We start from the raw sequence: 26,409 nt of genomic DNA on the forward strand, positions 1-26,409 counted from the left end.
TCTTTGTGTGCCTCCTCCATGAGAGGTCCGGACGGTGGCAACATGAGAACGGGGCCTTCTCTGCAGTGGCTCCCCGTCTGTGGAATGCTCTCCCCCCAGGGAGGTTCCTCTGGCGCCTTCATTATACACCTTTCAAGTGCCAGGCAAAAACGTTCCTCTTTGACCAGGCTTTTGGCTAACATCATCTATCCTTTTAAATGTGTTTGTGGGATGGGGTTGGGAGAGGAGGCAATTGTTTTGGTTTTTTAATTATGTATATTGCATTTCTATATTGCATTTCTATGCTGTGAACTGCCCTGACATCTATGGAGGAATGGCAGTATACAAATTTAATAAATAATAGTCTTAGTAGTAGTAATAACAATAGGCCCCAAGTGCTACCACCTTTCTTCATAGGGGGGGTTTACTCCACTCTTGATGATTTTGGCTACCCCTTTCTGAACTGTTACGGAAATTACAGAATTTTTCTTAACAGAACATACTCAATCTCTTTTGAAGTGAGGTGACTAGGATTGTACACAGTATTCAAAATGGGGTCAACACCAGATTTCCACAGCAACATTACGAGTGTTTTATTTTCATTTTCAATCCCCCCCCCCCCGATTCCCAGCATGGAATTCACCGTTTTCACAGCTGCTGCGCACTGGGAGCATGCTGAATGCCAGCTGGATATGCTTCAGTTTGTACATTGCTGACAGCTTTTGAAGCACTATGGTCACCTGGAAAACTGCTTCTATTCTTAAGTAATCCCCAGAAGCAGAAATGGGACCACGCTTCCATCACATCCTGACATGGCAGCCAGCAATTAGGATGTCATGAAACAGTAGCATTAGGATGATGGCTTTGTTTTCTTTATATTACAAAACCCTACTAAAACTATAAATAAAAAATTGTCCGGCTTGTTCTGAGCAAAGGCACTCCTTTTAAATGCTCTTTATATGCTTGTTTGGAGGTTCTAGCAGGGGAGCGCAGCTATCGTATACCCTTGACCGAAGAACGGTACACTCCTTCTATCTGGGATGGTCGTCCTCTTCCACCGAGCGCGCAGCTTCGGGAGGGACGCACATGGAGCGGTGAGGGAGGAAGGGGACACCCGCCTAGCCAGCCAGATCAGCCGAATCAACCCTGGCGATCAATGGGGTGACAGATGGTCAAATTTGAAATTGTCAATGTTAGGCCGAATTGCTGTGATCAAAATGAATGTATTGCCTAGAATGTTATTTTTGTTTCAGACCTTGCAGATTCTTGACAAGTTGGAATGTTTCAAGAGGTGGCAGAAAGATATTTCGAAATTTGTCTGGCAGGGCAAAAAGCCCAGAATTAAATTTAAAATATTGACAGATGCAAAAGAAAGAGGGGGTTTTGCCCTGCCGGACTTAAAATTGTACTATGAGGCAGCTGCTTTTTGCTGGCTGAAAGAATGGATGCTCCTCGAGAATACGGACATTTTGGATCTGGAGGGTTTCAACAATGCTTTTGGTTGGCATGCATATTTATGGTATGATAAAGCTAATAGCGCTTTTAAAAATCATATTGTTAGGAAAGCACTATATAATGTTTGGACAAGATATAAAGATTTGTTGGAAAACAAAACCCCTAGATGGGTCTCACCAGTGGAGGCTAAAGCAGTGAAGAAACTCAATATGGAGGTCGGATGGCCGAAGTATTGGGAAATTTTGGAACAGGATTGAGATAAGTTTAAACTACAAAGCCAGGAGAAACTGAAACATAAAGTACAAAATTGGTTTCAATACCGTCAAATAATGGAGTTTTTCAAACAGGATAGGAAAATTGGCTTCCAGGTGGAAAAATCAAAACTAGAAACTGAACTACTAGAACCCAATACTAAGATTTTATCTAGAATGTATAACTTGTTGCTGAAATGGAATACACAGGACGAAACAGTTAAATCGGTTATGATCAAGTGGGCACAGGACGTTGGGCACAATATCATGTCAGCTGACTGGGAATGGTTATGGAACACTGGTATTAAATTCACGGCATGTAATGCCTTAAAGGAAAATATTATGAAAATGGTTTACAGGTGGTACATGACTCCAGTCAAGCTGGCAAAAATTTACCATTTGCCCGATAATAAATGTTGGAAATGTAGAGAGACTGAAGGTACCTTCTATCACCTCTGGTGGACGTGCCCGAAGATTAAGGCTTTCTGGGAAATGATCTATAATGAAATGAAAAAGGTACTTAAATGTACTTTTCCTAAAAAGCCAGAGGCCTTTCTCTTGGGCATTGTCGGCCAATTGGTGTCAAAAGGGGATAGAACTTTTTTTATGTATGCTACAACAGCAGCAAGAATACTCATCGCGAAGTATTGGAAGACACAAGATCTACCCACGCTGGAAGAATGGCAGATGAAAGTGATGGACTATATGACATTGGCTGAGATGACAGGCAGAATCCGTGACCAACGAAAGGAGACGGTGGAAGAAGAATGGAGAAAATTTAAAAGCTACCTTAAGGACTATTATAAACTTAATGAATGTTAAAGTGTTGTGGTTTTCAGAGACAAAGGGATACAGTGATATAAGGCCAGAATATAGAGAAGACTAAGATGACAGAGGTTGGAAGTAACAATTGGGAGTTGCTAAAAATTACGGACATTGGGATGCAGAAAGGGGGGGGGAGGGGAAGTCCAAGAAAAGAGGTTTATGAAAATATGGTATGAAACTATACGTGTATGTTTGTCTTTTTAAGTGTTTGTTTGTTATTTAAAAACTTTGTAAAACCAATAAAAATTTTATAAAAAAAAATAAATGCTCTTTATATGTATGCCTGGCCCCAGGGAACACGGATTAAAATTAACTTAACTTTTGTCTGGGATGACAGTTGTTTATTTGCCAAATGTAAATGGCAGACAATCACTCTCTTCACTTATCTTAACGTCTCAACCATTTCTTTGATGTGCTGAGAGACAAGAGCTATATATGAAACTAGGATTTGAGCAAATACATAATTTGAGGCTTTGCTGCTATGGAAATTATATTGCCTTGTCCACCTGACTGACGATAGGCCCTGTCAACCAATTCCAATTTTTGCCCCAACCTTCTTCCTCCCTACTATATTCTGTAATGGCAACACTCAGATGAAAGTTCCACCTGTACTATAATTTTGAAGCATTAAATAGTCATGGCTTCACCCAAAGAATCCTTATAACTGTAGTTTAACAGTACCAAGAGTAAGGCTGCCCTGTTTTCCTCACAGACATACAACTCCCAGACTAGTTTAACAGTGAAACCCTCTTTCCCAGGGAATTCTGGGAACTGTAGTTTCCGGAGAGCAATGGGGGTCTCCTAACAATGCTCAGTTCAACCAAATGCAGTTCCCAGGATCCTTTGCAGGAAGCCATGCCTGTTTCAAGTGGTGCAATGCTGCTTTAGAGAGAATGGTTTTACAGAATGAAGGTCTGTTTTCATAAGAGCAAGGATGCCAGGGAAGTAGCCAATGGTCAGTCACCACCACACAGAGCAGGCTTCTGACACAGGGGACGTGACAGCTGGCTTCCTCCGCAGGGTCCGCCGGCAGCCTCTCCCAGGGTGATGCTGCAAAGCCCAGGTGTCATCACCATGGAGCGTTCCTGGGCTTCATCCATTATTCACATGCAACTCAGATGGAAACTTTATGCCTTTGCTGGTCTAGTAATCCACAGGGAACAATGCAAGCCTTTGAAAGGGAACGTAGGCCAGAAAAGGCAGAGGCTGCTTCAGTGCACCCACCCGCGTGTAAATAGATTCTGGTTGCTTTTGTACTAGCCCTTCCTCTAGAATTGCCAGCCTTTGTTCACTTTCAAGTTTCCATTTGAGAACTCAGATGATGCTGTTGCCAAATCGTTTGGGGGTAAAGCACCACAGAGGCACGGCAGCTCTTGTGCGTTTTAGATTTCCTGTTGTACAATGCATTGCTTCTTGCGGAGTATGGTAGTGGGATTACTGCAGTAGTGCTTCTGAATGGCTCCCTTAACACTTTCCTTTAATTTACAGTAGGATAGTTTCTGTGGCAGGGAGAGGAGAAAGCCATTCAAATGAAATGAAAGAGAATGCTATTTTCCTACAAAGGTGTGTGTGTGTGTGGGGGGGGGGAGATATATTTTTAAAAAAATAATCCTCCTATATAAACTGCCAGTGTAATGAAAGGGTATTCGAGGGACCATTCGAATTACAATATTTTGCATCAGGAATCCCACCATGACGCTCAACAGGAAGCACTAAAATAAGCAGTACTGACCATCAGGTCAAATCTGTATCCAGGGCAGCTGTTTACCAGCTCCATCTGGTACCCAGGCTGAGACCCTATCTGCTTGCGGACTGCCTCGCCAGAGTGGTGCATGCTCTGGTTATCTCCTGCTTGGATTACTGCAATGCGCTCTACGTGGGGCTACCTTTGAAGGTGACCCGGAAACTACAACTAATCCAGAACGCGGCAGCTAGACTGGTGACTGGGAGCGGCTGCAGAGACCACATAACACCGGTCTTGAAAGACCTACATTGGCTCCCAGTACGTTTCCGAGCACAATTCAAAGTGTTGGTGCTGACCTTTAAAGCCCTAAACGGCCTTGGTCCAGTATATCTGAAGGAGCGTCTCCACCCCCATCGTTCTACCCGGACACTGAGGTCCAGCACCGAGGGCCTTCTGGCAGTTCCCTCACTGCGAGAAGCCAAGTTACAGGGAACCAGGCAGAGGGCCTTCTCGGTAGTGGTGCCTTCCCTGTGGAACACCCTCCCACCAGATGTCAAAGAGAACAACTACCAGGCTTTTAGAAGACATCTGAAGACAGCCCTGTTTCGGGAAGCTTTTAATGTTTGATGTATTATAGTATTTTAATATTCTTTTGGAAGCCGCCCAGAGTGGCTGGGGAAGCCCAGCCAGATGGGCGGGGTATAAATAATAAATTATTATTATTATTATTATTATTATTATTAGGAAGCATTCAATTAACATTGGAGAGGACCTTTTGCTGAATGGGACTTGATTGCTCATAAGCATCAGAAAGGATCTTTGCCATGGTGAAGTGCATCATATTAAGGTGCAGTGCAGAAAGTCCAGCTCATTACAGTATTAGAGTGCTAAAGGACTCCCCAACAACCTGGTTTGATTACTCCAACTACTGTAGGGACCAGCTGGGAGGTTATGATGAAATGAGACACATCCCAAGTAGTGTATTTCCAGTGAGGAGGATGCAGAAAGGCACTTTAGGGGTGCTCAAACACTGCTTGTGGGCTTGCCATCCAGCTGGCCGCTGTGAGAACAAGATGTTGGACAAGATGGGTCACTGGCCTGATATAGCAGTCACTCGGTTTATCAGTGTTTGATCTAGGGAAGGGTTTGTACCAACACCTGATCAATGAGGAATTTGTCAGCAAATGGCAGAAAACCATGGCTAAAAAAGCCACCTCTATTGGTCTGTCACCCCTCCCCAACTGTATTTACCTGGGTTATGAAGGCACCCTAAAGACGTTAAAGCAAAGATTATGGGACAATGCACACAGTGACTTGCGATCTCAAATCACACGCAGGTCTGTAGTCCGCTGGCAGTAGGAGTACAATATGGGTATGTCTTTAAGTTAACATCTTACATTAAAAACCTGACAGTACCAAATTATCGAAGGCTTTTCACCGAAGCCAGACTAAACATCTTTCCTTCTGCAGTGTTGGATGGCAGGTTGAGAGGAGTTCCCTACCAGTACAGACTTTGCTCATGTGCTCAAGACATCAATTTCATAAAACATATTTTGTTGCACTGTGCAAAATATAAGCAAGCCAGGGCTGAACTGATACTACCCTTGCTGGTACCTTTCCCGGGAAAATCAGAGGCTCACTATGTCAGGTTCCTATTGGAAGACTGGACAAACGCTAGAACATTAGCAGTGGCAAAGTTTTTATCGGTGGTTGCAAGAACCAATGATCCCTATATTCTGAACAAAATGCTTGTTTAACCTGGAGGCAGGCTGTTATGAATTGTGTATTGCTTTGTAACGATTTGTTGGGTCTCTGGACCCTAATAAAGGTTGATGATGATATAGCAGGCTTTTATGTTCTTAGCATCCTGTTCTCAGTGACCAGCCAGAAGTCTGTGGGAAACCCTCAAGCTGGGCTGGAGAACAAGTGCCCCTTCTTCTATCAATGTCATGTTTCTCTGTATCAAAAATGCAAAAAAGGGGGGAAAAGTGGCTCGTTTTGTTTTGTTTAAAAGCCTGTTTAGAAGCTTCCAAGACACACACATTCTCTCTCACGCACACCCTCAAAGGAAAAAAGTGCACCTGAGGATTTGCTGCAACGTGTTTAATTATGTGCCAAGAACGACATCACAGCTTACTCCACGCATCTGTAGGAGAGTGCAGTCTTGCCTGCATATACTACAATGAGGTAGAGACTTCACATACTGCTTCACAAAACCCCACAAAGAGCAGCTGGAATATGCAACATCAGCTCAGCAGGAAGAAGGGAGAACTTAGGACACTGGTTCTTTGGCACACAGCTTCCAAAAGAGGGGAAATAATAAAACAAAATCAAAACTTCAACTCCCAGCACGATCTACGGGCTGTGCTGCTGGCTTGACTACATTCCTTAAGGATACCCTCTTGCTTCCTCAGAACAGAAAAGGGCTCCCACTAAAGCACAGCCCTTTAAACCAGCTCAGTTATAAAAAGAAAATTGAAGTCTTGAAACTTTGTGATTAAAAACCTTTATCAAGCCCCCTTAGTGCAACTTAAAGTGCAACGAACTATATACAGCAGCTCGAAGTTCCGTTTATCCGGTCCAGTTTCAAAATCCAAAAATCCTATCCTTCTGGGTTGCAAATACTGCTATTCACAACTGGTAAACTTCATTTTTTTTTTTAAACTTGAACAGCTCCCAGACACAAGTTGCAATGATGTTAAAAGCTGCCAGGAAAGGAAAAAAAAATCTCGTCTCAAACGACTTAAAAACCATTTCAAGAGTGTAAAAAGGAACTGGTAAAAATCCTGGAGCGTAAAATATGAAATATGATTTGGTTTAAGTGAAGAACAAAGTCTCCTTGTTGTTACAGTAAAAAACTCCAGCTGAACAATCAGTGTATGCCGTTCAGATGGGGGGGTTAAATGAATGGAAAGGCACTGTATGGCAACTGCAAAAAAACTGAGCCAATGAGACCTGCACTATTACCATCAGTATTGCAAGGAAGATAAAAAAGGGCCCTTGATAAATAAGAAACCGAGGCGAAGGCATCTGCATTAAACACCTTCTCAACACATGGTCCTTGGCGCTTCTCAGCAGCAACAAGGAACCAAAGTCTGGGAACTGCAGAATCATTTGAGGGGCCCTCCCCTCTGAAAAAATCCCCAAACAAACCCTCGACAAAAAAAATTCACTGTGCATTAGTGCAGAAACAAATAAAGACCAGCAAGTGCAAACGTGAAGGCAAGATTCCCCGTTAGTCCTTCCGACGGGCACCCCAAGCCTGGGTGTGGCACCGGCAAACATCTCCGGGCTCTCTTCCGGTGGCGGGTGAACAGGAGAACTTCCTCCTGCAGCAACTGCAGTGGCTCCTGGTGCCCCCACCTCGGCTCTAGCTGGAGTCTCTGTTCTTCTGGTTGCGCATCAGTGGGCGGTGGTGATGCAACATCTCAATGGAATGTTTCCAATGCCAGCAGGTGCGACAGAAGTACTTGAAGCAGACCTATGCAGAGGGGTGGGTGGGTGGGAAGAGAGAGGGGGATCAAGAAGCATCAGTCTGGCTCCATGAGATGCTCCGACATGCAGCAGGAACGGGGTGGTGGTTGTTTTAACCGTAAGATTATAGAATTTTGCTTACACACTTACACCCACCCACCCACCCCCCAGGGATATAAAAGGAACTTATTTCAATCTCTGGCTGGAGCGCCAACAAGGTTACCTTATTATTCTGGAATGCAATTTATCAAGAGCTATCAGATAATTAGAGCACATTCAAAAATCTCCTCAGTTATCCCTACTAAATGTGTGGACAGATACTACGAAGGCATTTTGCCAAAAGGAAGTTCTGACATGGGAGCTGCCCACTGCCAGGATCTCTAGCACAACAACAGAAGGGTTAAGACACCTGAATTTCCTGGATTATAGATAGGCTACCTTTCCAAGCCTATCTAGGAGAAGGATAACCCTGACCCCAAACCTCTGCTGCCTTGCGAGAGAAGGCAAAGGAGTAAACCATACTCATATCCAGAGTGGAACTTCTAAGGTGGTTGGATGGCACCTTGAATGCCGCCTCCTGGCAACTGCCGCAGCAAAGCTGGTGCCAAATGCATTGCTCTGCTTTTCTTTGGACCATATCAGGGGGCCTTGTCCTGGGCTGCCCAGATGACCTCCAGACACACTGCCCAGACTTGTGCCCTTGGAAGGTCACCTTGGTGCTGCTTATGCAGCGGTCTGACTTCACCCCTGGAGGTGCAACTCCACTGTCTCTCGAGACAGAGGGATGCCAACAACTTCCAATAGCCCCATCAAGCATGGGCCAATGGTCAGGGATGATGGGAGCTGCACGTCAACACCTGGAGGGCCAGAAGTTCCCCACACCTGCTAGACACGTACGCCAAAAGCTTGCCTCCTACCATCACAAAACAAAAAGTTTGGGTTGGGAGTTAAGGAGACATCCAGCTCTTCATCCATGAAAAGCCTGCCAAGAAGTTGAAAAGAGGTTGCCCTTGGGCAAGTGGAGACTGTTCTCATCTATGTTGGTTGCTGTCCTTTGGAGTATCTGAGGTTGCCTTATACAGCGTTGGACGATTCGTTTTTCTAGATCAGTACTGTTTACAATGACTGGCAATAGTTCTCCAGGGTTTATGAGAGGGACCCTTCCCCAGTCCTATCTGGAGATGCCAGGGATCCAACTAGAGACCTTTGGCATGCATGCATGCAACCACTGAGCTACAGCCCTTCTCACCGCTAATTAAACAGAACACAGGACACCAACGACAGCTGCTTCACCTGTGCAACAGAGCAGCTTCCACTCACTCCAAAGATGGTGAAAATGGGCAAACATTTTAAAAGGGGGCAAAGGGGAAGGAGCCCTCAAGAAGTTTCTTCTGTGCACTACAGGAGAGTGGGTGTGGTAGGAAATGCTGCCCCTTCAACCAGGTTTAAGGTGGACGGGGGGAAAAACCCGAGCCTTACCTGGTCTCTGCAGAAGAAGGGACCTGGTTGAGACCTGCAGATCTGACACATGGCATCCTCCAGGTATGGATCAATCTGAACCTGCCCCGGAAGTAAGGAAAGGAAATTAAAGCCAGAGGGAAGGAGCCCAGGGGACGAAGCAGCACAGCTGGAGTTCACAGTGCAGTCTTAATGGTGAGAGGGGGAAAGAAGAAACGGGGGCATGCACTTCAGAGGAAACAAGCGGGAGCAAAGGCTGAAAGAGTTCTGAGTCTCCTACGAAAGCAGCTGCAAGGGTTTGATGTTGAAGACGACCAGTGCTACTGTCAGATTCATCTGGCTAAAGCAGGCATAGGCAAACACGGCCCTCCAGATGTTTTGGGACTACAACTCCCATCATCCCTGACCACCGGTCCTGTTAGCTACGGATGATGGGAGTTGTAGTCCCAAAACATCTGGAGGGCTGAGTTTGCCTATGCCTGGACTAAAGCTTTGCTTTCATTTCATCCACTGGAGAAGTCTGCCCCTTTCCCCAGAAGAGGACCACGGGGTAGTGGTCTCTGCACGGAACATGAAAATCAACTAGGTGCAGCCTCCCATAACATGTATCCCAAGAGTGGATGGCTTGTTTATACACATTCGTCATAGTGGCTTCTGAAGCACTAAAGCCAGTTTGGAGACTGACTGGCAGGCTTGTTTTAGTAACTGCGTAAGGAGAAAAAGATCGCCCTTTCCCAGCATACTTGGAACACAGAAAGCTGCTGGAGTCGGACACATGGTCCATCAAGATTGCAATTGCCTACAATGACTGCTAGCAGCTCTCCAGGGTCCCTCCTGCGAGGGATTGAACCTTCAGACCATCTGCACACAAGGCAGATGCTCTACCACTGCGCCACAGCCCTTGTCGCTTCTACTCCCACCATTTCTTTGCTCAAACAGGGTTTTCTGCAGGCCTGGGGAGGGCCTGCCACAGACTCCATCTACAAAGGCTGCTCCGGAAGGAGAAAAACAGCTCTTTTTGGTGCCTGTTATATGAAGAACTGGCTGTGCTTACTTGAGGTTAATGCACCCTTTTTTGAGGCCTTATTACAACGCGGCTGCTTTGGTAAGATTTTAATCAGGAGCGAAAGGTAACGTTTTGAAGCTTAGCTTCCTTAACACAGCTATTCTCTGCAATCCTAAATTATGAAAGGGATGATAAGGGATTTCTTGAAATAAATGCCTTTACAAGCTTGCTAGTGTGGATATAAATATATTATGAAACATGTTTGATGTATTTATGACTGTTTCTGATGCACCTATATATTGATCTGTTTACTGTTCCCACGAGCTACTTAAGAGCACACTTTGGAAAAACCAGCATATAATAAGCTTGATGATGCTAAGATTCCTGGAATATCCAACCTCCTCTGCAATGCTGGAAGAAGATCTCTGCCAGGAAGAGACAGTACTGAGATAGGTGAACCAGGTGGACCAACTCCTCGTGCCTTATATCTGCTATTTCCCCCCCAGCTCCCTGCTTACTTACTGAAATCAGTATTTAGGGGAAGAAGTCCTACTAGCTTACCGTATTTTTTGCTCTATAACACGCACCTGACCATAACATGCACGTAGTTTTTAGAGGAGGTAAACAAGGAAAAAAATATTCTGGGAGGGAGGGAGGGAAGGAAGAAAGAGAGAGGGGGGGAGCTCACATTTGTGCAGCTGCCTTGCCTCGAACCGGAGCAAAAAGAGGAGGAGACGCAGGGACACGAGCCTTGTAAGCCGCTTTGTTTGAATTTACCAGTGAGGTGCAGGGGGAGGGACGGGAGGGGATGCCCTCTTTGTCCCTCCTTCCGGCTCATTGTAAAGAAAGCAGAGTAAGAGCCGCTTACATGTGTGTAAGTGGCTCTCCCTTTGCTTGAATTACAGTCAGCCCATCAGACTATAAAGTCACCTCGCCAAAAAGCCATAGAGCAGGCAGACACGGAGAAAGAGAGGCTCTCCCTTATCCCACCTTGGCTTTTACACGCTGCACACAGCTTTTGACGGCTGCAGGCAGACACGGAGAAAGAGAGGCACCTCTCCGAAAAGCCTGCAAGAGCGACTCCTCCCGCTTGCATTCGCTCCATAACGCGCACACACATTTCCCTTTACTTTTTTTTTTGGGGGGGGGGCTGAGTGTTATGGTGCGAAAAGTACGGTAATTCCTATTCACATCCCAGCTCCAGCAAGCTCTTGCTCTCTGCTGATGTCCCCCCAGGATATATATTTTATCCCACATAGAATCTCTGTTCTATTTCTAGGGACTATGCAACAGCACCCACTTTAGGGATCCTTGCCAATAAGCACAACAAAGGAGCTTGTCCATTCCTTTCGTGCCTCTCACCTTTTTTGTAAACTTGGTTGTTTTGATCTCCACAAATGCAGCACTCACTGCTTTCAGATAGCTGCGCTGGTTGTTGAAGGTGACACGGCCAGATCCTGAAACAAAACCCAGCCCATTAGTGCAGTGCACAGCTCCAAGGAAAGATCCTGATACGCATCTACCAGCATAGTAATGCAAGACTTATGAGTCAGCACAAACGTGACTTGCTTGCCAAGGTCTACCACAGCAGGGAGGGAGAGGGGGTTCAGAGGTTAATGGAGGGGAGGGATGCTTGAGGAATTCAATCTTTGCAAATTCCTATACGGAACGTCCTGATCTGCAACCCACAGACTAATGTGTAGATTGGAACCTAGCCACCAACAGATTTCACACGACAGCAGCAAGGCGACCTGCCTCTCCCCTTTATTCTCACAACCAAGCAGAGATTTGAACCAGAGTCTTCCAAGTCCTAGCTCTTAAGTGCTACATCACTCTTTTTAAAGTGATTTAGACTTCTTCAACAGTGCAGATTAATGTGGAAAAAGAACGAAACTATGGGTAAACACACGAGAAGGTGACACTGGCCCGAAATAGTCAGATTTATCTATTTCCAGTAGCAGCCTGCTGCCTATTCATCTTGACGAACTATACTCAAGAGACTTCTAGTGCTGAATGGACGGTTCAAAGCCTTTCAAGTTAAAAGCTAAAATAATGCTGTATAGATTTACAGCAAGGGAAGCTAATCTGTGACTCTCCAGTTATTGTTAAGATTTCAGCTCCCACCAGAACCAGCCAGCATGGCCAATTGCCAGGGATGATGAGAGCCATCAAGTCAAACAACATCTGGAAGGGCAAAAGTTAGCCACCCCTGATTTATACCATCACCATCATGATAACCTGAGGCAGTGATCAAAAGCTACAAAGCAGGCAAGTCTTTGGCTGGAACAGTCTACCCAGAGGGAAACAGTTCAGTTTAAAGGGCTGTTATCCAACGTTCTCTGTCTAGCGGGTGGCAGTGTTTTAACGCTGCACAACGGTGGAATCAAATGCAGCGGCTGCGCTAGCAGAAACTCGTTGCCTTGCAGAATGTGTAATCTGCTGGGAAACAAACTTAACAACAACCTTCTCGTGGAATACAAAACAAAGTGATCACCAACCTTTTCCCCAGTCATGCTATCCAGCAGTAATATGCCACCCTGTGCAAGGCCATTTGACACCCTCCCCACAACCCTCATGGCACTGGCTTAAGCCAGGCTTGGGGAAAGAGGCGTGAGACTCTGGCAGGGTCCCAAAATCCACCCACCTCTGTCCCAGAGCCTGATAAGTGCTTGCCCAGCTTTGGGAAGGAGTTAGGAGGACTCTAGAACTCTGCCAGAGCCCTCATGCCTCTTTCCCAAAGTGGACAAGCACTGAGAAGGCACCCGTTTCAGCTGCGCATCTGGTGCGACCGCACCACTCGCATTGCCCTAAAATTGCCTCTGTATCCAGGGTCTTCAACTTAGCCATTCAACACCCTTTTCAATTACAAGGTACCATCTGTACCTATTTTTGGCCATGGTAAGGTACCACCAAAAGGCCCAGAAACCAACAGAATATGAACGAATAGTCGTTGATTAGCCTCACTTACCAATAGGGTACTTGTGCTTGTCTGTGTCGATACCTGCATACACGACGCCAGCAAACAGGTCATTGAGGATCCCTGCTAAAGCTTCGGCATTGAGCATCCCATGAAGAGCTCCCACGAAGACTGTTTTGCCAGGGTCAAGCCTCTGGGTGGGGCTGCGCACAAAGTTGCTGTCTGCCAGGACCCATGGGATCACTTGTACCTGAAGTCACCCAAGAGAAAACTGTGTGAGTCGAGTCCACAAGCCAAGTATCCTCCCCCTTTGAAAAACAAACCAAACAACTTATTTCTAAGTGCACCTCAAATGGTCTTCCCATGCCCTGATGCCAAGTGCACTTCAACCGCTGCAACCTTCCAAACTGCTGAGTCAGCACACAAATGGCTGCTCTTATATTCGGACTATCTGACTTTTGTACAACTGGCCTTTGGTCAAAGGTGCCCTGTTGGGATCTGAGCTATTAGAGACACAAACTAAGCTGATGGGAACTGTAGTCAAAACCCCTGTTGTGGAAGGCATAATGCCTAGTTCTGGGCACCACAATTTAAGAAGGATGTCGACAAGCTGGAACATGAGCAGAGGATGGACGTAGGAGCTGTTCAACATGGGAATGATCTCCCTTGGGAGGTTGTGGACTCTCCTTCACTGGAGGTTTTTAAGCAGAGGTTGGATGGCCATCGGATCATGGATGCCTTAGCCAAGATTCCTGCATTGCAGGGGGTTGGACTAGATGACCACTGGGGTCCCTTCCAACTCTACTATTTGATGATTCCATGGAAGCCAGGAGATGGCTAAAGAATAGTTCTTTTATTCCACTTCCCAATTCTGGTACACTACTCTATTTCAACCGAATATTGTGTCCTGTTAACAAGGGGGCTGCAGTCTCCTTTCCATTCAGTTCCTCTATGCAGTTTAAAGCATATTCTGCCTTAAAGACTGCATTTATTACGCATTCCCTGTGAACAGCAGGGTTGGCATGACCCAGTGATAACATATGCTTGCACCATGGAAACAATACTTTGCAAGCAGTACATTTATGCAACACTTGCCCAGAGTATAGTAGAGCCAAGATATGTGACTGAAGCAGCAACACAAGATGTAGTCGTAGCCCTAATCCTTTGGCGCTGCCCAAACCAATCTCACAAGGGTCACGCCATCTAAATTGAGCATCCCACTTGAACACCTGAATTCAACTAGGGACAGAGGTAACTTGTTATAGATGTGTGGTGCTGGTATCTTAGGGATGGCTTGCTTAGCAGAACACAACCTTGCCCTTAATTTGGGACATGCAAATAAAACACAGAAGGGGGACTGAGCATCCTGCTGGTGTGTTTGCAGTGTTTGCAACCCGCTCATCTGACTGGGCTTCCCCAGCCACTCTGGGTGGCTTCCAACAAAATATAAAACACAGTGAGACATCAAACACTAAAAAAACTTCCCTATATAGGGCTGCCTTCAGATGTCTTCTAAATAAAAAATATTTGTATTTTTTTTGTGGCTGGTTGCCAGCACATATCCAGCCATCTCTCTGCAACCACAGGCACTAGAAACAATATTTAAAGAAGCTATCTTCAAGATGATACTATACAATACATGCTGAATACACACACATACACCACTGGCAATGTCACAGGGCAAGAAAGCAGAAAGCCAACCAGCAACGGGATGCATTCTTCATGGTTTTACTGCTTGTGCAGCCATCCTTCAGCAACAAAGACCTCCTATTGGAGAAGATCAATGAGGAGCCTTGCTGCCAATTCTGTCAACGCAGAGTCACAAGCAACCTCTTCCAGCATCTATCACACTCCACAACACATTACCCATCCTCTGACCCACTGGCAACACAAACCATGTGCTTAGAGACCTTCAGAACCAGCACTTTTCCAAATGCGCCACTCTCTATCCCTATCTCTCTTCCTGTCTATCTAAAAGCTGCATGTGTTTGGAGTCAACAACTATGCAACATATGGCACAAGCAGCCTTTGTGCAAACTGGGAGCAATTCCACCCATCACCAAGGGTAGCTGCCTATGCAGAAGTCACCCTGGAGAACGAGAGGCCGCTGCCAGCGTTTCGAAGGCAATACATGGCTCCTAAATAAAGCAATACGAGGTTATAGCCACCCAACTGGGTGCCTTGTTTGGACTGCACAGCGGCACATCCTCTCACCTCTTTGCAGCGCATCCTGCGGCTGGACATCTTGAAATAGTACTCGCTCAGGCCACTGGGACTCAGCACATCACGGGAGCAGTTCTGGAGCAGAGCACGCACAGATTTCTCCGATTCAAACACCAGATATGCATAGCCTTGGGCGGAAGACAAGAAATTTACTTAGAACGCAGGGTACAAGCATGCTCCCTTCTTCCCTAGGGAGTGTTTTTGCAGTGCAGTTCGTGTTAAGAATTGCCCAGTTGTACTCAATGACCCGACTTAGTTCAACAGTGACCAGTTTGATGTTTTGGGGATGCTCAAAAGCAATGCCAGTCTCCCGCCTGCCTGCTGGTTCATCAGGCAGCCTGCCTCTGAACATTGAGGCTCCATTTACATCTATCAGTGGCTCATGAGCCCTATTCTCAATGCTTTGGAAAGTGCAGGATCAGAGAAAGACAACCTTTTGTCTATATACCACTTTCACAAATGCATAGCAGGTTATTTCCACCACTGCATAGAGATGGGGGAAAATAATGATATTAGGCTATCTTCTTGCAATGTACAGAATCTCATTCCTTTTCACTGCTTCCATTAATGGAAGATGGAAGAGTTGGGTCAACTGAGCAATTCTTAGGCACAGCAGAGATTGAAATCCTCTACTCCAGACCGTCGCATTTGCCAGAGACACAATTTTCTCCCCATTAAGTACTCAAATGGTGCACAAAGACTGCAGTGCCAAGCAATCCAGGGTGCTTGCAAACCGTAAGAAGTGAGCTCTTTCATTTTGCTAACACAGTGCTATTTCTAGACCCTGTTCTGAGCTAACAGCGGAAGACAGTCCCTGTGGGTGGGATAGCCAGGGTGGGATGGCTATGCTGGGGAAACCACTGGTATGTCCGACTTCCCATGGCAGGCAGTTGGGGAGAGAGAACAGACTATACTTATCAATGTACTTTTCCCAGAGAAGAGGGCTTGCTATTCCAAGCAGGAGATTCCCTGCTCCCGGCAAAAAGGAGTGTGCACACACTAGCACTGGAGAGCCAGCATGTAATTGTGTACTTTAAATCAACAGAGGTGTATGGGCTAAACTGGTGTCCCTGTGCACACGCCCAATTAACATGTGCATGATCTGAGCAGTAGCAGCCGTAGCTCTGTCTAAAGTAAAGGCAGCTCCCTCTGCCCTAACAGCACCCACTTCCTTCTAAGTACAGCCACCATCACCCCTCTTGGGACCTGCTAGATGTCCTAGACGTCATCCCTAACTACTGGGCATCCCTATAGGTCATCCTGGCTAAGCCGATGAGAGTTGTAGCCTGCAACATCTGGAAGGAACCAAAGATGGGAATGCATCTGAACTGCCCAACGAGTAAGGAACGGTGCCAAAATTGGAGAGAGGGGGAAGTGGGGGGGACGGGACCGAGCATGGAAGTACTCCAGGTTTCTCAAGACAGAACATTAGGGCTGATGCATCTTGAACATCAGAAGACAAGTCACTTCCCCAAATGCCTTAATGGCAAAGCAAGGTTTTCTGCTTGGCTCAGCAGAAATTCAAGCCTTAATACAACTGACTGGGGAGAATGGCAACGACAGCTACGGCTTCCTCAGCACAAATAAACCCAAAGCTCTGTTCTTTTCCCTGTGTGACTGCCACCGTGTGAACACCGCTGTGTGCAGCCCCTCACCCCGAAAGAGCTGGCAGATTACATTAACGGAAAGAACCTGTGCGCCCGAGGCCTGTAATCCTATGGTGCTCTACCTGTCCGGTCACCACCATGCAGTCATGCCAGCCCAGCAGCCCACAGTGCTCTCTATACGTAGCATGGATAAAAAGGTTCCTACCATGTCTGTATTACCTTTAGGCATATTACCTTTGGGAGGGTAGCGGGGGTGCTTGCTATCCTTACCAGGCCACTCCACTCTCAGCGAGCCAAACACACGGAAAGTGCTGATCAGACCCGCTGCACAAGTGAGAGATTTAGTTTAGAGGGGTAAGAGAGAGAGAGAAAACCTCAACTCCCGTGCATGGAGTTATGCTTTGTGCATTTTTTTTTTAAACCCAGTAAAATATAAACATACAGCAATGTAATTCAATAAAACTTCCCCATGGCTCCATCAAACATTGCATCAATAATGATTGGCTAACAGATGTGGGTGGTGCTGTGGTCTAAACCAGAGACTAGGGCTTGCCAATCAGAAGGTTGGCGGTTTGAATCCCCGCATCGGGGTGAGCTCCCGTTGCTCAGTCCCTGCTCCTGCCAAACTAGCAGTTCGAAAGCACCTCAAAGTGCAAGTACAGTGGTACTTCGGGTTACAAACGCTTTGGGTTATGTGTTTTCAGGTTGCGGACCGTGGAAAACCTGGAAGTACTGGAAGGGTTACTTCTGGGTTTTGCCGCTCTCATGTGTGCAGATGTGCTAAATTGCGCTTTGCGCAGAAGTGCCAAATCGCGTAACGCACATGTGCAGACGCAGCGCTGCAGGTTACTAACGCTGCAGGTTGCGGATGTGCCTCCGTCACGGGTTACGTCCGCAATCCAAGGTTCCACTGTAGATAAATAGGTACCGCTCTGGCGGGAAGGTAAACGGCGTTTCCATGTGCTGCTCTGGTTCACCAGAAGCAGCTTAGTCATGCTGGCCACATGACCCGGAAGCTGTATGCCGGCTCCCTCGGCCAATAAAGCGAGATGAGCGCCGCAACCCCAGAGTTGGTCACGACTGGACCCAATGGTCAGGGGTCCCTTTACCTTTAACAGACACATGGGAGGGACAAGCACAGGGGAAAGTTTCCTGGCCAGCAAAGAACCTCAACGGAGGACAATTATCAACCACTGGTAGGAGTGTCACTTTAGGCGGTGGGGTGGAACTTAATTTTTGACTTCTGAAAATGTCAGTTAATGCCAAATAACAACTAATGATGATGATAACTACAACATAACTGCAAGTACTTGATTTCTATGCTATTTTGCCAAGCAAAAGTAAATTTTATTAATTTAACCAAAATCTCTTTTGAAATCCCAAGCTGTGTTACAACTTTTTAGCATCCCTCATTTTTGGAATGTGAAAGCTGAAAAACTCCATTGCAGTAGTAATGTACGAGTTGGTCGGGTCAGTCGTTTGGCCACTCAATGGATTTTGGCAAACTGTGATTTGCACTTCTGTGCTCCATATCCAACTCAAATTCTATTCGCTACTCCTGATATGCGTTTTCTGCCTTCTCATGTAATGACACTTGAATCATTCCCGTTTTTGTGCAATTCAGTACAGCAGCTCTGATATTTTAAGTGGCATTCTGTGAAACACATAATAGCAATTACGTGGGGGACTCCACCGTTAGTGTCTTAATTATTTGCAGAGCCCACACACTTCATGTGAACCTATCTTTATCCTGACTTCCCTTGTAAAGCAGCCTGGGGAAGCCACAGAGAGGGGATTTTTCTTGATATTATCTGTGACTGACTGGTCTGAGTTTGCCCAGAAAGCTTCTTGTCCAGCAGAGGCTTAAATCTGGCTGTCACCAAGCCACGCCCAATGTTCTAGTCACCACAATTCACCATCTCATGCTCAGAGCATAAGCGGCACACTATGTCTCTGTTCTAGGCCACAGACCAAGGAAGACGAATATAAGAATATACTTCAATGCATGAAGCTGGCTCGTATGGCCTACTTTAACTGGCACTAGGCTCTCTCACAAAAGTCTTTTCTTTGCCAAATAATGGTAGATAGCAATGCCAGGGATTTGAGTGTGGGACCTGCTGGGTGCAAAGCGAAGAGGCTTAGTACTGAGCTATGGGGTCTCTCCTATAATTGGTGAACTGCTTCTGGAATTCATGTGGTTCCAAAAACATGTGGTGCTTTTTGGTGTGTGTGTGTTTTCTGTGCTTTGTTCTGCTTTGCAGCAATTTTCATGCTGACGTTTCTAAATGTTGCATCATTTTTGGTATTTTTTTGTATGCTCCTGGGCGGGGTTGGGGGGGTTGGGTAAGCTTTGCCACCCCCCAAAAAAGTAGCTCCTAAATTAAATAGCCATAGAATTGTATAGTTGGAAGGGACACTGAGGTCACCTGGTCCAATATCCTGCAGTGCTGGAATCCTTTGCCCAACATGGGGCTCTCTTGCACCATTGAGCTATCTCCAGGTTTTCAGATAAGCAACACAATACTTTATACTGAAAGCACACTAACTTTAAGAATAGCTAGGCTGAGCAAACAATTGATAACAGAGGCGGCTGTAACTAGCTAGCATTGTCAACTGACTAGCTCCAAGAGCAGTTGACCTGAATAGGCCACATCCCTTGAGGCTGTAGACTTGGCATGGGGAGCCTGATGTTGATGCGCTAAAAATCCCTTCATCCCTGGCCAGTGCTCATGTTGGCTGGGGCCAACAGTTGAGTTTCCAACACTACCTGGGGGGGGGGTCACAGCTTCCCCACCCATGCCCTGGCGCCCTTGAATAAGAGGCAGATCAAGTCAGGATGAGCTGTTCTGAGGACAGACTGTGGAAACCCCTTAATCTTGCTCTGAAACATTAATAACCACCTTCAGACCAGGAATGGGAAACCTGTCTCTCTCCAGACATTGCTAACCGCAGTTCCCATCATCCCTGACCAGCGGCAATGATGGCCGCTGCAATGGGAGTTTTAGTTCAGCAACATGAACTAAATGCATGTGCTTTTCGTCCGAGACTCTTCTGCGTCCCCCCCATTCCAGAGAGGGTCAGAGGGTGGCAACAAGTCAATGGGCCTTTTCCTAGGTGGCTCCACGATTGTGGAATGCTCTCCTCAGAAAGGCTTGCCTGGTGCCATCAGTGCATGTCTTTAGATACTAGGCAAAAACATTCCTCTTTTCCGAGGCCTATGGCTATTAAATAACCTACGGTTTGTGAAAGTGTGGGGAAGTGGACTGTTGTTGCAATTATTATTTTGTTATTATAATTATTATTTTACTATTTGTCTATCTGTCGTTAGGTTTTTCAATGTTTTTATCATTGATGTTCTGCAAAGTGTTTTTAATGTTGTACACCACCCTAAAATCTTCTGATAGGGGGCAGTATATAAACTGAATTAACAACAAGAAGAACATCATCTGGAGAGCAGCAGGTCAGCCAGCCCTGCTTTAGAGAAACCGGAGGGACAGTCTCTACAGTGCGAAACGTCCCCTGTAAATTAGGAACAAAGGTCACAACAAGACAGTTACAGTGGTGCCCCGCAAGACGAATGCCTCGCAAGACGGAAAACTCGCTAGACGAAAGAGTTTTCCGTTTTGGAGGTGCTTCGCAAAACGAATCTCCTATGGGCTTGCTTCGCAAGACGACAATGTCTTGCGAGTTCCTGCTGATTTTTTCCTCCCCCCCCTTTTTCTAAGCCGCTAAGCCGCTTATCAGCTGATCCGATCAGCAGATAAGCCGCTAAAAGCCGCTAATAGCGCTAATCCTTCATTGGGCTTGCTTCGCAAGACAAAAAAACCGCTAGACGAAGAGAATCACAGAACGGATTCTTTTCGTCTTGCGAGGCACCACTGTATAATCACACCTTAATGAAGTGGGGTGGGGAAAAGAGCTAGAGAAAGCCAGACCCTTCACTCCACAACCTGCCTTAGCAGTTACTTGCCTTCTGTGATATCCCAGGGGACTCCTCCTAAAAACACCTTGCAGGAGTAGATTGGATTCTTGTAGTTTCGGGGCGGAAGCTGCCCACTCCATGTGCAGGTTGCCTCGTTCACAGCTGAAGACAAGAACCAAAAGAGAGAGGAGCTTCGTCTAAGAGCTCAGCATTCATCTTGCACCCGTGCCAATCTCCCCATGCAAGGCCAGGCTCTGACTCACCCGCTGCCTGCTTGTGAAGCCTGGCTTCCCTTTCGATACTGAACGGGTCGTCCACGGAGTCTTGGATGCCCCAGGAAGGCCAGGTAGATGCTCCAGACCACTGCTTGGGGATGCTGGTTGGGGTGGAAGTGACTGAAGCAAGAGTGGCTTGATCTTGATCCAGGTGGGATCCTGCTCCACTTAAGGAATCCCTGGCAATGCCACCAAGAGGCAGGAATGACATCGGTGGGGAGATCCGGAGATTCGACTGCAAGAGAAATGTGTTAAGAAACCCAGTTTGAAGGAGCCAAGTATGTATAATTTCAATGCAGCGGTTAATCTAAAGCACCCTAAGATCCCTCATCTCTCTCTATGATCGCACCTTAGCCAGTGGTAGGAAAGCTACAATTATGAATTCAGGATACTTAACAAAAGCAAGGGGATTGGGGTGGTGGAACGATTTCAAACTATGAAAGGACCCAGTATCTTTTTTTCAACATCTACATGCAGCCGCTGGAAGAGATCATCAGGAGGTTTGGGCTGGGTGTTCATCAGTATGCAGATGATACCCAGCTCTACCTCTCTTTCAAATCAGAACCAGTGAAGGCGGTGACAGTCCTGTGTGAGTGTTTGGAGGCGGTTGGAGGATGGATGGCGGCAAACAGATTGAGATTGAATCCTGACAAGACAGAAGTACTGTTTCTGGGGGACAGGAGGCGGGCAGGTGTGGGGGATTCCCTGGTCCTGAATGGGGTAACCGTGCCCCTGAAGGACCAGGTGCGCAGCCTGGGAGTCATTTTGGACTCACAGCTGTCCATGGAGGCACAGGTTAAATCCGTGTCCAGGGCAGCTGTGTACCAGCTCCATCTGGTACGTAGGCTGAGACCCTATCTGCCCGCGGACTGCCTCGCCCGAGTGGTGCATGCTCTGGTTATCTCCCGCTTGGACTACTGCAATGCGCTCTACGTGGGGCTACCTTTGAAGGTGACCCGGAAACTACAACTAATCCAGAGTGCGGCAGCCAGACTGGTGACTGGGAGCGGCCACCAAGACCACATAACACCGGTCTTGAAAGACCTACATTGGCTCCCAGTACGTTTCCGAGCACAATTCAAAGTGTTGGTGCTGACCTTTAAAGCCCTAAACGGCCTCGGTCCAGTATACCTGAAGGAGCGTCTCCACCTCCATCGTTCTACCCGGACACTGAGGTCCAGCACCGAGGGCCTTCTGGCGGTTCCCTCACTGCGAGAAGCCAAGTTACAGGGAACCAGGCAGAGGGCCTTCTCGGTAGTGGCGCCCTCCCTGTGGAACTCCCTCCCACCAGATGTCAAAGAGAACAACAACTATCAGACTTTTAGAAGACATCTGAAGGCAGCCCTGTTTAGGGAAGCTTTTAATGTTTGATGTATCATAGTATTTTAATATTCTTTTGGAAGCCGCCCAGAGTGGCTGGGGAAACCCAGCCAGATGGGCGGGGTATAAATAATAAATTATTATTATTATTATTATTATTTTTTTTTCATGGACTCCTCATATATTTTCTCAACTTAATATAATGAAAGAGTAAGGAATGTCTCGAAAGGCAGGTGGGGGAGTCTGTTTGAGTCTTCAAGGTAAAGTATTAAATTACCAGAAGATTATCCACAAGGAAAGTACTAAATGACCCTAATGGATGAGCCAAATGTGCGATTTAAGACCATCTAATGGGTTGAATGCTAGAAAATTTCTGCTTTTGTCTACGGCATGCTTCTAGTCGTTTTGGAAGTCTCTGTGCAAAGCACAGTAAAAAAGATGCTTCAAAACCCTGAAGCAAGGTTGCAACATTTATTTCCTTCCAAGCTTTTTCTCCCCATCCTTACCCAAACTGCTATGCATCTAGTATTTCTTTCAGAGCCAAAATGAACATCATGTGATTTTAGAAAATATGGCTTTTAGCTGATATTGCACGCTTGTATTTTACCTTGTTAAGTGAAGTCACTCTAAGACTTCTTTGTATAAAATGACAAGCAAATGCTGCTAATCATAAATAATAATAACGGCCAAGAATTCCAAATCCACGTTACCATGGCAGGCATAATTAACTGTATTTTGGCAGCTGCCACATTCATTAAATTATATGCAGCTTGTATCTACACGCAACAAGAATAGGCTCATTAAATGCAAGCTTCCAGAGCTACATATATGGCTGGCTAAGGCCCTGCACATGAAACAAACAACGTTCATGTTAACATTGACAGCTTATTGCCATGTCTCTTCTCAGACCTATGGCAAAAGTGGCAGTGCTTGGTATTAGGCTAGTATACCTGTTTTACAAAGCCCTGGACAACTTGGGTCCAGGACACCTTAAGAGCTGCCCTCTGAGCCCTTATCTCCCTGACTGATCACTGAGATTTGGGAGGCAATCCTTGCTTTCCATGCATCTCTTGGAGACTTCTTTATGTCGGACAGAGCTGTGGTTATTTAAAATTTTCTTGCATAACTGGTCGTTTTGATGATTCTCTTGTGTTACTTTTGATGGTTTCTGTGTTGTTGTCAAGTGCCCTGATGTTTTGTGAGAGGGTGGCTTATAAATACTTTTATCAACTACATACAATTAATAAGGTAAAGGTAAAGGGACTCTTGACTATTAGGTCCAGTCGTGGCCAACTCTGGGGTTGCGGCGCTCACCTCGCTTTATTGGCCGAGGGAGCCAGTGTACAGCTTCTGGGTCATGTGACCAGCAAGACTAAGCCACTTTTGGCGAACCAGAGCAGCGCACGGAAACGGCGTTTGCCTTCCTGCCGGAGCGGTACCTATTTATCTACTTGCACTCTTGACATGCTTTTGAACTGCTAGGTTGGCAGGAGCAGGGACCAAGCAACAGGTCACCCCATCACAGGGATTCAAACCGCCGACCTTCTGATCGGCAAGTCCTAGGCTCAGTGGTTTAACCCACAGCGCCACCCGCGTCTTCAGCACAGAATTCTACAACTCTCTGCAGAGTTAAGAAAGCTTTGTTTCTAGCTTCAGGAAAGGCTTCAGATGAAGGCAGTGACAACCAACAGCTCAGAAGCCTGTGTGTAAAGAGGAGGGTAAGCTTAACAGCAAGTCAACAGGAGGGATAATCTTCTGCATCCAGCTCAGTCTCTGTACTCCTACTAACCCGCTAAATGATGTCTTTCCTCGTCCTTACTCTGTTCCCTAACGAAAAGCAATTTGATGAGTTCTGTCACCAGAAGTCCATCCAAAGATGCGCTGCATTTCACAACCTGTTTATTTTGCAGCAGTTACAGAATACAGTCGTACCTTGGTCGTCAAACGCCTTAGTTGCTGAACAAATTGGCTCCCAGACTATCAAAACCTGGAAGTGAGGGTTTCAAACAGTTTTTTTTGGGAAGCCAAACGTCCAATGTGGCTTCTGATTGGCTGCAGGAGCTTCCTGAAGCCAATCAGAAGCCACGCTTTGCTTTTTTTGGGAGTCGAATGGACTTCCGGAACAGATCTGTTTGACTTCCAAGGTACAACTGTCCATCCTGCCCCCCGCCCAATTTTCAGATCCTCTATTCCTTCTTAAAGCTATTTTGCCCTAACCAACAAATTTAGTGTAGAAAAAAATATCCCTTCCGACTTTGTAATGAGCAGGAAACCAAGTGTTGTGGTGTATATCTTGCACAAGACCAACAGATCAATGATCAGTAGACCCAGCGGAATGTGCAACGCTTATTTAAATTGTAGAATCCGAAGCAGGACTCTGATGCTGGTGCCATTTGGCTTGTAAAAAGCTATAGTTTGGGAAACCAGAATAGCTTAAATCCACCCATCCAGCTGCTTGAGTATTCTCCCATTTCCTAGCGGCTGGATGGGGAGTCCGCAGCCAGACCATGTTCTCCGAAGTGCCATCAAATAAATTCAGAATTTCAGAGTACCCACCTGCCCTGCCACAACCTCCCCACCGAAAGGATACAACCTCCCTAGCAACTTACAAGAAAGTCTGAGAGATGGTCAGAACCAGAGCTGAATCCACTGGTGTCAGAGTCTGAGGGGCTGCTGGAGCGTGAATACAGGAACGAACGGGCGTTGTCCAGGCGGGAACCCCTCAAAGGGTTCGGAAGGCTATCAGTCAGCTCAGAGCCAATGGGATCCATTGTCAGGAAATTCACAGGGGGCTTCCCCAGGGGATTGCTAAACACACTAAGAACTGCAAAAGAGACAAAGTGATGCTTTATGTACTCTTCAGCCCTGGTACCCTCTGCTCCCCCTTCAACCAGATGGTACTTGTTTGCTCTCAAAAAGAAAAGAAAAAATCAATTTGGGGAAAATACCTCCTTGAGGATTATAAATCACCATCCATTGCTGTGTCAGGGAACTAAAGGACTGCCCACAAAGATCTGTGCTAATTGCTCCAATGCAGATGCCCACCTATACCAAGCACACTGGCACCAATACTTCTGAGTAAAAATAAATATATGGTGACCTGTCCAAGCTTTCATTTGCTGTCCCACGACTCCTGCTGTTCCACCAGCTACTGCATGCAGGACCCTGCCATCTGTGGCTCTGCACACAAGGGGAATGGTGCGGACCATTTATGAGATGCCTCATGGCCACATGAACATCTCAGGCAAGGACATCAGGAGATGGATCCACTGGTCCCATGAACATGTTTTGCTCTCGAGAAGCACAACATGCCAGGCAAAGCTGCAAGCAGAGGCAATGTGCAAGTTATGCACGATCTCGGATACTTCAGTGATATGGGACCTGCCAAATCTAATTGTCAAGGCTGCCTCGTTCTTTTCATCTCACTGTGCACACAGACTACATTAAACCATGTGTTCTGCTTACACTAGGGCCTGTAAGCAGAGCCACTGTCATCAACAATGCTTTCAGCTCAAAGCAGTTTACACAAAGGGCATTATCCATGACAGTGGCTCTGCTTGTTGTGTGCTCCCCTTGCAGATAAACCTCGCCCAGTCCCCTCCAACACACCACTGGACTCTCTATAGCTGCACACAAGCAAATGGGCAAATCACCAGACACAGAGAGATTGTGTTGCTTTGAGAAGCAGAAGCAAGAGCTCTGCCAAGATGTTGGCATTTTCCTTGCCTACATCTTGACTGGGCTTCTATGTTTGTATTTTCAAGTAGAATAGCTAGAGAGGCTTTACTTGCAGTAAAGAGTAAGAAAAGAACCTGTGCTATGCTAAGCTGGTAAGTAGGCACCTGGGCACGTTTGCAGAGATAGGAGAATTGTACCTTACCTTTTTAAAAAGAAAAGTTGCCGGCCCTCATGATTTCAAGTATGCACTTGAACACATGCAGAATCCTTTGTTGTTGTAATATTCAGCAAGTGGCGCTCTGAGCCCTTTATGAGTACACTCCTTACTCCTTCAC

The 26,409-nt window shown here is 46.3% G+C and overlaps 1 protein-coding gene across 10 annotated transcripts in view; it reads right to left on the minus strand.

The window, feature by feature from the left end:
- Window positions 1-6,282: 6,282 nt before the first annotated feature.
- Window positions 6,283-26,409, minus strand: part of CPEB1 (cytoplasmic polyadenylation element binding protein 1) — a 51,093-nt gene continuing 30,966 nt past the window's right edge. For 7 of the 10 annotated variants that reach the window (XM_082198558.1, XM_082198560.1, XM_082198553.1 and 4 more), the window contains 9 exons: window positions 25,006-25,220; window positions 21,065-21,311; window positions 20,850-20,963; window positions 17,099-17,203; window positions 15,264-15,400; window positions 13,101-13,299; window positions 11,495-11,589; window positions 9,148-9,228; window positions 6,283-7,675 (listed from right to left, as the gene is read on the minus strand). In XM_082198558.1, the coding sequence (XP_082054684.1) occupies window positions 7,565-7,675; window positions 9,148-9,228; window positions 11,495-11,589; window positions 13,101-13,299; window positions 15,264-15,400; window positions 17,099-17,203; window positions 20,850-20,963; window positions 21,065-21,311; window positions 25,006-25,220 (1,304 nt within the window). In that variant the 3' untranslated portion in view covers window positions 6,283-7,564. The remainder of the gene's footprint in view (window positions 7,676-9,147; window positions 9,229-11,494; window positions 11,590-13,100; window positions 13,300-15,263; window positions 15,401-17,098; window positions 17,204-20,849; window positions 20,964-21,064; window positions 21,312-25,005; window positions 25,221-26,409) is intronic. The other 3 variants (XM_082198556.1, XM_082198554.1, XM_082198557.1) reach the window with 2 other exon arrangements.

Source organism: Podarcis vaucheri, assembly GCF_965113315.1.
Source record: "Podarcis vaucheri genome assembly, chromosome: 14".
Classification (NCBI taxonomy): Eukaryota; Metazoa; Chordata; class Lepidosauria; order Squamata; family Lacertidae; genus Podarcis; species Podarcis vaucheri.